General features: G+C 42.3%; 1 protein-coding gene across 7 annotated transcripts in view; it reads left to right on the top strand.

Moving 5' to 3' along the window:
- RPRD1A (regulation of nuclear pre-mRNA domain containing 1A) overlaps positions 1 to 14,028 on the top strand; it is an 80,580-nt gene that overhangs the window by 40,846 nt on the left and 25,706 nt on the right. For 5 of the 7 annotated variants that reach the window (XM_053261715.1, XM_053261716.1, XM_053261718.1 and 2 more), the window contains 4 exons: positions 4,379 to 4,508; positions 7,980 to 8,086; positions 8,179 to 8,273; positions 9,201 to 9,327. In XM_053261715.1, the coding sequence (XP_053117690.1) occupies positions 4,379 to 4,508; positions 7,980 to 8,086; positions 8,179 to 8,273; positions 9,201 to 9,327 (459 nt within the window). Of the gene's footprint in view, positions 1 to 835; positions 861 to 4,378; positions 4,509 to 7,979; positions 8,087 to 8,178; positions 8,274 to 9,200; positions 9,328 to 14,028 lie in introns of those variants that run through there. The other 2 variants (XM_053261717.1, XM_053261722.1) reach the window with 2 other exon arrangements.

Here is a 14,028-nt window from a genome sequence, read left to right on the forward strand (position 1 = left end):
AATAGTAGGAGTAAAGAGCGTGTTTCAGAAATTTGAATGCAAAGGGTAATGAGACTTGGCAGTACTTCTAGAGGAAGAATGGGTCAATAATGTTTTTTTTAAATAATAATAGGGGAGACAGATGTTTGAATGCTGCATGTAAAGAGCTGGCAGGGGGAAAGATTGATGATGTGATGGAGTGATAAAGAAAAGATAGGGAAATGTGAAGGGATGGAGAAAGATATGAAAGGATTTGATGCAGACAATAGGGTAGACTACTCATGAAGTGAGGGAAAAAGAGGAAATGATTGAGGGAGGTTAAGGAGAAGGGAATGCTAGTGGAAGAGGAACAGAGGAAGTAAGAGCAGAATAGATGATTTCAGTTTTGGCAATGGAAGTGACAAAGTTCTGGGAAGAAAGAAAGAAGAGGGACGAAAGAAGAGGTGGAACTTAGCAATGCATCAAAGATTGAGGATATGCTTCCTAGAGTTGGTGTGGATCATGGAAGTTCAGTAGTGTTTAGTCAGGTGAGTGGCCGATGATGATGAAGAGGAGAGCATGAATTTATATTGTAGTCAGCATTTTAGTTTGTTTTCATCCAAATGCGTTCAGCTACATGAAAAAATGAATATTGAAGAAAGGGAGAGAGCCAAGGGTGGGGATGACAATAAAAATTAAATGACTCTGCCTCTGAATATCCTAGTCTAAGCACCACAGTTAAATTTCTAGGTGCCATGGCTCCTTGACACATGGAATTTATCCAGTCCTGCTCTAAGGAACGTGCAGAGGTACAGAGAAGAGGACAATGCTTCATGGAAATGCACTGTAGATCATGGAAGGAGCAGTAAGCAGAACATGGGGAGAGTGGACTATGGACAATGGTGAAGGAGATAAGATGGTGATCAGACAGAGGGAATTTCATGGCGGAGACAAAGCAATTCTTGAAGACAAAATCAAGAAAGTGCCCAAGATGGTGCATAGGGGAGTCAGTCGAAAGTTGCAGATCAAAAGAGAGGGCTGAAGTGAATATTGAAATCACCAAGGAACAAGGCTAGGATGTTATCAGAGTGGAAAAGGGGAGCCAGACATCAAGGTCTAACATGAAATTCCCTTGGTTCCTAAGGGTGATGACATAGAACAGCAACATGGGAGGTACAGGTGCAGAGATATGTAGAGGCTCGCAAAATTAATTTCAAAAGAGGGGAAGCAGTGTCACAGTGGGGTGGGCAGGGCTGGAACTGGCAAGCTTTGGAGAGGAGGAGGTTAACACTGCCACCATGATGTTCAGGGTGAGTTGAGTGTGACAAAGAGACCACCAAAGGAGGGGGAAGAGGGGAAATGTTGGGGCTAGGGGAGATGCAAGTTTGAGGTGAGGGTACGAGGGGGGTATCCAAAAGTTTTAATTATCACCATGAAATAAAAAACATACAATAGTCACTTGCAGTGGTCAAAGTTAGTTCTTCTCCACGTAGTCTCCCTGCAGAGTCACACATTTTTGCCAGCGTTTCTTCACCTGTTTCAAGCCCTCTTTGTAGAAGTCCTCCGCTTTGCTCGAAAACCACTGTTCCACTTCGAAAATGACATCCTCTCTGTCGTCAAATCGCCGACCACGAAGTGGTTTCTTCATCTCGAGAAAGAGGAAAAAGTCGCTTGGCGCAAGATCAGGCGAACAAGGTGGATGCTGCAAAAGTTCATAGCCTAACCGGTGGGCGGCGACAACGGATGCTTGGGCCGTATGGACAGGTGCATTGTCGGCCAGGAGACGGACACCTTTGCTGATCATGCCACAACGTTTTTGTTTCAATGCATCACGCAGTTTCTCCAGAAGGTTGCAGTAGTAATCGCTGTTGAGGGTCTCACCCTTCGGAAGGTAATCGGTTAAGATTACCCCGCGGCTATCCCAAAAAACGGACAGCATCACCTTCCTGGCAGATTTCTGGACCTTCGCCTTCTTGGGAGGCGGGGAGGATGGATGTTTCCACTCCTTGCTCATTTCTTTGGTCTCCGGATCGTAGAGGTATACCCAGCACTCGTCCATAGTGACGAGACGAGCAAAAAAATTGTCTTCATTCCGCTCCAACAGAGTCAAATTCTGCTGGGAAAAGTCATGGCGAGTTTGCTTTTGAAGAGGTGTCAACAAGCGAGGTACCCAGCGTGCAGACACCTTATTCATGTGCAGTTCCTCATGAATAATCCTCCACGCAGTTCTGTAACTTAGTCCAGTCTCCGCCATCACTCTTTCCATGGTCGATCTTCTGTCGTCGAGGATAACGGCCTCCACTTTCTTCACCATGGCAAGATCATCCTTGATTGAGGGTCTACCCGCTCGTGGCTCGTCTGTCAGGGACATGTGACCACTTTGAAAGTTCCTCTTCCACCTCACAACCGTGTCATATGATGGGCTTTCATCCCCATAGACAGCTTTCATTTTGTCGTGGATTTGGCGTGCGTTGTTGCCCTTCAAATGGAGGAACTTTATGACACTTCGAGCTTCAATTTTGTTCATCATGCAGGTTGATGTTCAATTTTGTTCATCATACAGCCTGTGGAAAGAAAACTACTTTAGACAAAGATTTGATATTTGCACAAGTGTGCATGGCAATGACATTGATTATGCACAAAAAGTTTCATGTAAATATCTCTATAACTTCTTTATTATAATTAAAACTTTTGGATACCCCCCTCGTATGTAAGTTGAGAGAAAGGGGGAAAACGTCATAGATGCTGACTGCTTTCTGGACAAGGGAATGGCAAGAGGGTACAACAAGGGGATAGGAGCTAGGCAGATATTGAATGTTAATGAGATTTGGGTGAAAGAGAGCGGGCAGACACAATTATGCTTTAAGTAAGTATCAAGAAACTCAGAAAGAGGTCAGGGCAGTGCAATTGGAAAGGTGAAAAACTGAGCAGAGGAGCAGACATCAAAAGGTATAGTTTACTAAGAGGAGTAAACTGACACCAAATGGGTGATGTCCTTTGGCCACTGTATATGGTGAAAATGGAAGCTGCTACTGCCAGGCCTAGGTGGGAACTGAACAATTATTCGGCAGCAAAACAGTTTTACTCTTATGTTACACATGAAACTTGTTTGGCATCTTAATGTGAATTGCCTCTAGTTAGCTGACCTCTCACACCTCTCACACCACAGTATTTAGGTTAGCCTTAAGCAATATCGGGAAACTGTAGTGTGCAAGGCTCTAATCCGGAAAGTACACTGCTCAATGAGCAGTGAACTCACTGCTTGGTGAGTTCATATTCCTAGCACATTGTAAAGTCGTGCCGTCAAGTCAGTGTTGACTCCTGGCGACCACAGAGCCATGTGGTTTTCTTTGGTAGAATACAGGGCAGGGGGTTACCATTGCCATCTCCCGCACAATATAAAAATAGAATTGATAATTCAGGATATATGAGAAGTAATTAAAAGGAGTTTAGTCTTAATACAAGGCTTTCCCACAGCTATTCTCACAAGCTGTTCCATAGTAAGCTTTGAGCTGCCTAAGACATACTGACGTTCATGAATTTGCCCCTTTTTAATCTTAAAATGTATTATGTGCAAGCAGAAAATCCTAGTTAAGAAAAATGGTCACCAGTCCAATCTTTAATAGAAAACTAGTTGTTGCTTTAGACGTCTTCCAATGTTCTGTTGTTAGATACATAAATAACTCCTTTCATGTAGACTTAAATTCCTTCACTAATCCATTATGTTTGATGAGCAGAGAGCAAACTAGATAGCTAAAATACATTAACTAACTATATCTGTAAAACATCCTGAAAAATACAAACATGAAGTTTCAGATGAAAAGGTTACAGGTGAAAAGGCCATCTTATTCTAGGCCTGAGCTGAATCAGAAGAAAGCAAAGAAGGGGTGATTTTATTATTTAGTATCCATGACTATCTTGTGCTTTAGCTACTGCTTCTGACATAACTCTACCTGCCAGACACTTTCAAGAACTCATGGCATACCTTGAATGAGTGAGAACTTTTAATTTAGAAGTGATAAACATTTTTAAACTTCCACTGTAAGAGGAAAGCTTACCTTGCTTAATTCTGCATGTCAGACCTAGTATTAAAAGCATGTGTGTGTTTCTGACTCCACAGACAGTTTGAATGCACATTGTTATTGTTGATGATGGTGCCTAGCTTTGTCTTTAATGCAAGAGCAATGCCCACACAATGTGATCTGCATGGCTATTATGTCAGGTTTGAATACAGTATTAGGAAATCTAAATTCAAATCTGCTTAACCATGACACTCACAAGCTAACATACAGTGCTGCTTCATATCAGAGTAATACATTCAGTGATCGTAAGAGAAATACTTAAATGTTGCAAATTGCTTTCGATGGTTATTACACCGCTCACCTTCTCTCTGTCTCTGTCTCTGTGTCTCTCTCTCTAGCAAAACCAAACAGAAAACTGACATTTTTGTATCTGGCCAATGATGTTATACAAAACAGCAAAAGGAAGGGACCAGAATTTACAAAAGATTTTGCACCAGTCATAGTGGAAGCTTTTAAGCATGTTTCCAGGTACGATAATATGTGTGTGCTTTTCCAATAGGTTATGTGTGAAACCTCTTCTTAACAACCTAATTAAAATGTTGAATAAGTGAATTCAGATCAAGATATGTGGGTCACAATGAGGTCCTCCTAGTGTGGAGCTTTTCCATATCAGAATCTGGCACCATATTGTGTTGAGCAGTAGCTGTGGCAAACTGCTGAATGTAGTTGTACATAATCGCAGTATTTATGAATAGCATATCAAATTCATTGATGGGTTACCGGTTTATACTTAGCAGTATAGAAGATATACTTCTTATACAACTGCTTTCACATTATTGCACGGAGTTTGCACAGGATCCAGCCAAGTAGGAGGGCCGCTACTGTGACAAGCAGGAGCCCTGCTTTGGGTCAGTAGCAGTGGGAAATCTCAATTTGACCGCCACTGGCAGAGCCCAGCTCCTGGCTGTCCCAAGGCACACCAAGCCAGCCCTACTGCACACCCTCTTTTGCTGAGCAGAGCATGCCGTGGATCCTAGTTTAGTTGGAGGCTAGCCACCTGACAAGTGGGAACAATGTTGCAGCCGACAATGATGTGAAATATCTGCTGGTGGAGTTCAGCTGCCGTCTGCCACAGCAGCCCATGTCTGACTGAGCCAAACCTGCTGCACCCTCTGGTTTGCCAAGCAGAGCATACTGTGAGGCCCAGGCAAGTTGGAGGGCAGCCACTGTGACAAGCAGGAGCCTTGCTGTGGGCCAGCAGTGGTGAGAAATCTCCACGCTGCCACTGCTGGTGGAGCACAACTTCCACTCACCACAGCAGCCATCCTCTGACTCAACTAGCCCTGCAGTCTGCTCTGGTTTGCTGAGCAGAGAATGCAGCAGGGCCCGACAAAGTTGGTGAGCAGCTTGGTAGAAGCCATGCTTCGGCCCAATGGTGGTAGGCCCCTGCCCTCTCAGCCAGCTCCACAGCATACTTGTTTTTTTATTTATTTGACATATTTCTATACCGCCCAAAACTTGTGTCTCTGCCCGCTTGCACTGAGGGCAGAGACACTGCAGGCTGGAATCTCCTGGCTGCTGCCACTGGTGTGGAGCTTGGGGCAAGCCCTAAGGACATCACTAAAAACAGCTGTCGTGTCTCCTTTTAGTCCTCTCTTCTCCAGATTAAACATACCCAGCATCTTCAACTGTTCCTCATAGAAGTTTGTTTACCCACACCCTTGTTATCCTCCTCTCAACCACTTTATCAATCTCCTTAAAATATGGGACCCAGAATTGAACACAGTATTCCAAGTGAAGTCAGACCAGCACAGAATGGAACTCAATGATTATTTCCTGTTATCTGGATACTAGGCTTCTCTTAATACGACCTAAGCTGCTTTAGCTTGTTTAGTAGCTGCATTGTACTGCTGGGTTATATTCAACTTGTTATCTATAAAACACCTAGCCTGATCTCTCTCATCCTGCACTTGTGCATTTTATTTTTCTTACCCAAGTGCAGGGTTTAATATCTATGTTCATCTAGTTGGTTTTGGGCCAATATTCGAGCCTGTCCAGATTGGTGTTACAACACTTGTAAGGTGTTAGCTATTTCTCCCCCTCCGCCCCCAGCTTTTTATCATCTGAAGATTTGATAAGTGTTCCCTCTTCTTCCCCCTTCAAGCCATTTATGAAAATATTGAGCAGCACAGGGCCCAGGACAGAGTCCTGTAGCACTTCACACCGTACCTCCCTCCATGATTGCATATACTGTAGGTATTAATGAATACTCTGTGGATATGGTTGTTCATTCAGCTGTGAATCCACCCAAATGCAGCAATATCTAACACACATTATGCCAACTTGTCAACTAGGATATTGTGTGAGACTTTGTAAAATGTTTTGCTGAAAGCGTCTTCACAGCATTGCTATGATTTGCTAAAGAAGTAACTTATAGAAAAAGACGAGATTAGTCTGGCATGGTTTATTCTTGAAAGATCCGTGCTAGTTCCTACTAATCAACGTATTATTTTCTAAATGCTCAGACTGCTTAATAATCTGTTCCAGGAACTTGCTAAGTTTCAGTGTCAAGTTCACAGGTCTATAGTTTTCAGATTCTCCTTTTTGCCCCCCTTTTTGAAGATAAATGGATGGTTCAAATAATATAACTTAGCAGCGCAGAATGGACCTACCAGGCTACCTTCCATGGATGTTTCCATGCCTTCCCAGGGTGTATGTTGATTAGTAGGAACCAGCATGGATTTGTCAAGAACTCCCAGGAAGTACCTCTCTTTAATTATTGTCAATACAATATCCTTGTGATCATGAACTAATGATTCAGTGTAATTTCTGGACTGCAGCCTTGCACACAACAGTTTCCTGATATAGCTTACAGCTAAATACCGAGGTGTGATAGGTCATCTAACCAGAAATAATCCACAAAAAGGGAGTCACTATTTGTTCAGAAAACTGATGATGCCATGGAATAAATTCACATGTTGCATTCTACTGCTTGTTCTATGAGTCTCTCACAAATTGCATAATGCTTCAAAAACTATTAGTTGGTCTAGGCCTGGGGTCTCAAACAGAGCTCAGCAGTCCAGCCACTGACAAGCCTCTGTCACCATGTTTCACTGCCTGCCACCGCACTTCTCCCTTCTACGGCAGTGGCGCTCCTAATACCCACCACTAACCCACCAGGCTGCTGTTTCCTGCTGTGGTGCCTTTTATCCTCTGCTTCGGCTGTGCTTCTTCCCACAGTGGTGCTTTTTACTCCCCACCCCGTCACACTTCTCCTTCCCACTGAGACACACCTTACTCCCCCATCCCCTGTGGTGCTTCTTCCCGCTGCAGTGCTCTTTAACCCCACCACACTTCTCCTGCCCCCTACTGAGCTCCAAAGTGGCAGCAGTCCAAGGCCTCAGCCACTGCTGCTCAGAAGGAGAAGCGGAGCTTGCTTGCTTCTTCATTAGGGCTGAGGCAGGCTCCAGGCAGTGGGGAGGGAGAGCTGGTGAGCTGGCTGTCTCAAAAATTATGTATTTAAAAATCAACCAGAGTGTATTCTAGTATAAAAAGCAGTGCATTCAGCCATTCCTTCTTTAAAAAATAAATTCAACCTTTCCCTGGACGTGTAAAAAGAGAGAGGGAAGAAGAAAGTGAGAGAGGGTGGAGGATGAGGAAGATATGCGGCACAAGACAGGTGCAAGAAGGTAACAAAAGATGGGTGCAGCTCCCTGGAGGTGCATTGGAATCAAATCCAGCCCACCGCGCAATTTGAGTTTGATACCTCTGGTTTAGGCTACCTACCATGCCAGACTCCACATGTATGGAATGCTGGTTCCAAGATGTATTATCCCCCACCCCTACTTTATCTAACTTTTCAGCTAGAGAGACTGTTTGAAGCATGATAAAATATTTGCATAAAGCATATAGATACTCTAAAGCATAAAACATTAGAGCATCTGCTATATCTCCATTAATATTAGTGATGATGAATTTTTCTTTTTCTCTTCACTGTAGTGAGACTGATGAGAGTTGTAAGAAGCACCTTGGTCGAGTGCTCTCTATTTGGGAAGAAAGGTCAGTTTATGAAAATGATGTTTTGGAACAACTTAGGCAGGCTTTGTGTAAGTAAACTTTATTTTAAAAAATCAATTTTGTGGTTCACATATATTTCCAACTGATTTTTGGATTGCTAAACCTGTTCTCTAATTTGTAGATGGTGAGAGAAATGCAAGAAAACGCACATATGAACAGATAAAAGTTGAAGACAATAACTGCTCAGCACCAAGTTCTCCATGTGATCCTCCACAGGTAAACAATCTGTAAAAATCTATACTAATTTCAAGTTTTGCTTCCAAATGTTTGTTGATACTGAGTAATATTAAACTGTTTGCACATTTTGATGAGTTATTTTTGTAAATGGACCACATGTTTATCACCACATCTTTATTGTGGTGATACTCTGAATAAATGTGGCTAATAGTTATTCCTTTTTTCTTTAATACCAATGTTCCCTCCAATATCCAGTGAATAACATGCTCTGGCCTTGTATCTAGCTATGCTGGATAGAAACCTACTGAATTTGTTGCAGTATTGCCCATCTGGTTAATTTGTGCTTTAGTAAATGAGATGAGGTCTTGGGGTCAGGTATGACACTAGATCATGCTAGTTATTGATTGCTGCATAGCAATAAACACCAATTCCTGTGTTAATCCAATGTCAAAGCCTTTAAAATTCAAATGTATGGAAGAAAACTATATATCCTTAAGCAGGGTGCATAAGAAATAACTTCTGACTTTGAAGCCGTTTAGACTGATGCAATCTTGTGGATATATCCACAACTGCTAACTTGCTTTGAACTGAAATTGTAAACACACTTTAGGGAGTGAAATTTAGTATTGAAAACCTGTGAGAGATAGGTGTGGATCATGATGAAGATATTTGTGGATCCACAAATAGGTGTGGATCATTATGAAAATATAAGGCACTTTCTGATGTAACATTCTCTTCCACAATATAAGTACTTTATATTGTACTTTATTAATGGTTACCATGGAATCATTGCAGGAAAAATGGGCTGCTTACAGAAACAGACTTGCAGAGTTACTGTATTTTGCAATCACATTTTGTGGAGGGAAACTGTCTAAAAGTCAATATTAGTGCTATATATTCTTTGCTCTGATATCTTTGTTCTGTATCTTGGTAACTGATTGTTTTCTAAAGTAATACTTTTTTCAGACTTCAGATCTTATTAGAGCACTACAAGAACTAGAAAATGCAGCCTCTGGGGATGCAGCAGTTCATCAGAGGATAGCCTCCTTACCTGTAGAGGTCCAAGATGTATCATTGCTTGACAGAATTACTGGTAAGGGAAACAGTGCTGTAATCTGGGTGACAGAATGTTGGAACTTAATAAATAATGAAAAGAAAAATAACCTCAGAATATTTATATCTCACCTTTCTGTCGACACCTGGGCAGCTCACAGTACAAGTGAGAACAACAAAATGCAATTAGAAAACAACCCAAGGCTATAAACAATCTATAAAAGGCAATACAAAAATACAAATTGAGGGGGGACTCCAACAAAACTATAGAGCAGTGTTCTGTATTGCATGGCCCTGACATTCCTCTCCCTCCACCCAGCCCTCCTGCTGACAGGATGTGCATGCTCCGCCACGCCTTCTGCCACGTCTTCTAAGTAAGGGCAGGAGATGGGAATGTCAGGAAGGTGCCTGGCAAGCACCTTCAGCTCACACCCTCCACCTTTGCTGCTGGAGCATGTGCCACTAGTAAGCACAGGTCTGCAGCATAAAGCACTGGGGCGGGGGGAGCACCAGTGGCCCCTGCCACAGAACCAGTCAAGATAACTGATATAGAGGATCAGTGTCAGCTGAGAATAGCCACAAAAGCTACTGCAGAATGGAAGATTTATTCTGATGCATTTCAGTAAATTATCTTTCTCAGGAAGTTTCAATAAACAATAAAATATACACATAATAAAATAGCTGCACATATGCATGTTAGAATATCTATCTATCTATCTATCTATCTATCTATCAATATGGAGCAACAAGGGACAATACCATTAATAAAATACCATCAATGAAATATTCAAGAATTATAACCCATAATACTCAATTATAATGAACCTAAAATATCTACTATGAAATAAAAGACTAAATCCTTATTCTCACTGGAATACCTAGAAAAGATATTTTCTTGACAAAATCCTAAGCGGATGATGAGTGTATTGAACCCTAGAAAATATTTATTGGTTCTCCACTAACTAGCCCAGCTGTCTCAATCATCTCACTCCAATTCTTAAAGGAACAGTTAAATAAACTAAAGGGTATGTACATAACTTTTAAAAAACCTACATGCACCTCAAATTAAACTGTAATGATGTGCATATACTTAACCAATTTTTCACATCTAATCCTGATATTCTGATGCCCCAATTCATAGTCCCCAAAAGGCTAACCCCTTCAGCCCAATTAGACCATTCACTCATTAGAGACATTGCTGATCTGAAAAAAATCTGAAACTGTTACCGCCCCCCCCCCCCCGCCCCCAGGATATTCTCACATAAATAGTTCTGAGACCAAAAACAATGCTGTTTCCTCAAAACACAGAACCCAAAAGGAGCTGGAGTGACCCACAAAAAACTCTGGATTAAACTACCAACAGAGGAATCAGTTTGCGAGCGACATTTAGTCTACACTCTCATTTAACCCCTTAGGAATTATAGTGTTGTCTTAAAATCCAAGCTTAATTTGCTTGTTTGGATCTTGTTTGGATCTTCAAGGTTGTGTATGAAGTTTGAAAATATTTTATTAATGGTATTGTCCCTTGATACCTTTTTAAAATATATATTTTAATATATATCCTAACATGTACATATGTCCAGATATTTAATGTGTATATTTTGTTTATAGATATCCTTTGGATGGGGAGAACTGCCCAGAACTCATCAGTGCAGGTTAAAAGTTATTTTAAACAGCTAACCTTTTAGGCAATGTCTGAAGCAGCAGACAGAGGGAGTTAGGAAGATCTCCTGAGGCAGAGACTTCCACAGCCTGGGTGATACCAATGAGAAGGCCTTCTCATATGTGCTCTTCGGATGGCACTGGACATGCAAGAGGGCTTCCTTAGATGACCGCAGAGGCAGCTTCATAAAGTGGGATGGAGTATTATAGTATTTTGAGTCCAGGCTATTTAAAGGTAATTACTGGCATTTTAAATTGAGCTTGGAAATGAATAATCAGCCAGTGCATTCAGACCAATATTGGTATTGCATGGTCCAATGGACCAGCCTCACTCAACTGCCTAGCTGTTGCATTCTTCTGCACTCATTACAATTATTTTTAAAGGCCATAGTCACCTCGATACCATGTGTCACTATTGCCAGATCTGCTTCTTTAAGGAACAGGCACAGCTGGCCCACCAGCCTAGGCTGGGCACCCATCACCACAGTGACACCTGGGACTTCTGGGTCAAGGAGCACCTACAGACTGTGGACCTGAGTCCTCTGAGGGAGTACAGCTCTATCAAACACTGGTTGAAATTCTATTCGCAGGTTGACTTCTTTCTTCACTATGAGCATCTCTGTCTTTTCACACTTAAGTTTTTATTTATTGGCCTACATCCAGATGTTCACCACTTCCACTGTTTTGCCCTAGACTTTGGAGAGACAGAGTGGAGAGTCATCAGCATAATGCTGGTGTTGAACTCCAGATTTCTGGATCATCTACCCCAGTGGTTTCATGTAGATCAGGATTCTCAAAGTGTGGGACATGACCTGCTGGGGGTTCCAAGCAACAACTCCCCTTCTAACAGCAAAAGGGCACCCTTTAAAAGTGGTGATTCTCTTTATTGAGCATGGGGAGAGCAAATGGCCTTATTCAGCTCCAGCATAGCATCCCTCCAGTGGCTCTTGCTGGTGTCTGTCTTATGTTTCTTTTTAGATTGTGAGCCCTTTGGGGACAGGGAACCATCTTTATTTATTTTTATTTCTCTATGTAAACTACTTTGGGAACTTTTGTTGAAAATCTGTATATAAAATATCTGGCATTGTAAAAGAGAGCTGTGAGGAGGGCAAGGACTTTGCCTGACGTTAGCACATAGCTGGGATGGTCAAGTCAGGTGCAATGTACAAAGCTCCTATGCCATGTACAAAGCTGAGGACAGGCATAGCAGTGGTGCTTCTTTGCTGCAGTACCTGACCTGTGTGCTGTGCCAAGGGTTTGTTGCCTCCTGTCTCTTTGTCCCTCACCATCTGTATGCCTTGAAGATTTTGGCCAAGGATGTGGATTTTGGTAAAACAAAAACAGAACACATTGTTGAAAAGCTTTTCTATTCCTGGCCCAGATCAAGTTCTAACATAAGAATACTTTTAAAATAGGAGCATTTATTTTTTAAAACTAAATACTCAGAAACTAGACCAAGTGTTGAAAAATTAGGATTATAATCTAATCCTGATTTTTGAACATTAATCCTAATTTTTGTACACTAGCTTTAATCATGGTGTAGTCCAGGGTTTCTTAACCTTGGGCCCCCAGATGATGTTGGACTACAACTCCCATCATCCCCAGACATGGCCTTTGTGGCTGAGGATGATGGGAGTTGTAGTCCAACAACATCTGGGGCCCAAGGTTAAGAAACCCTGGTGTAGTCTATAACTGTAAATATTATTTTAGGGGGTCACAGAAGTTTGAGAATCCCTTATATAAATGTTTAATACCATGAATTGCTATATATTTTTTAAAAAACATTATTTATTTGCTTTATATACTGCCCTTCCAAAGGTGGCTACATTAAAAAAAATTAACAATTAAAATAAAAAACAATTAAAAGCAGATTAAAATTACAATTAAAACTAGATAACATTAAAACTAAATATTATTAAAAGCCAGGCTAAAAATATGGGTCTTTACGACTCTCTTGAAGGCCTCCCACAAAGACAGTCCTCCTATATCCACGGGGAGCATGTTCCACAACTTATGGGCAACAATGGAGAAGGGCCTATCCCAGGTTGCCACCAGATGGACTAGTGGCACCTGAAGATGGATCCGTGCTGATGATCTCAGTGAGCGGTGGGGATCTTGTAGAGTAAGGTGTTCCCTCATGTAACCCGGACCTAAGCCATTCAGGGCTTTAAAGGTAGTAACCAGCACTTTATACATTGCCTGGAAACAGTGTTCCCTCTAAGGCGTGTGCACACGCTCACAAGTTCTTTTTTATGTCCGCTCAGTTAATTTTGGATCCTGCTCAGGTTGAATCGGGAATGTCCCACTCTGAATACATGTGCGCACACACTGCCTTGATACTGCGGCCCAGAACAATACTCATTCTGCACACAGCTGGAAAAAAATAGAGAGAACACTGCCCGGAAACATAGCAGCAGCCAGTGCAGCTGTTTAAGAACAAGCATGATGTGTTCTGTTCAGGATACCACAGAGTATCTGGCTGCCACATTTTGAACTAACTGAAGTTTCCGAACTGCATACAAAGGCAGTCCCACATAGAGTGTATTGCATAGTCCAACCTGAAGGTTTGGCGCACGTTACAAAGAAGCATGGTTACGTTCAGTGGAGAGTTGGAACTACTCCCCGAGGCTTGAGAGGTGACAGGGCAGCTGGAAAGGAAAACACTAAATAACTGGACTACCTTCCCCTGTAACAGCATGCTGGCCTGTCAACGCCCGATCCTCTGTCCCCCACCACTGCTGATATAGCCACCCCAACTTCATCAAATGCACTCCCTGCTCCATCTTTAACAAGAGAGCTCCCACGCATCCCTATAACCTGCCTGGCACAAACCACTAAAACAAAAAACCCCAAACTAAAACTAAGACTGGAGGATCTTAAATATAACTTCCCCTCAGACCGAAGGCCCAGCACCTACGGGTGGGCTGCACCAACGGCTGCACCTCTAGCTTGCCCCAGTCCTTTTCAGCCAGAAGCCCCTATACCCCACCTCTCACGTGGACATTTGGAGCCTGGCTGATGGAACTGGCCCCCATGCAGCTGTAGCTCATCAGCACAATCTGAATTGTTCTTGAAGCCA

This window comes from Hemicordylus capensis, chromosome 6 (genome assembly GCF_027244095.1).
Source record: "Hemicordylus capensis ecotype Gifberg chromosome 6, rHemCap1.1.pri, whole genome shotgun sequence".
Taxonomy (NCBI): Eukaryota; Metazoa; Chordata; class Lepidosauria; order Squamata; family Cordylidae; genus Hemicordylus; species Hemicordylus capensis.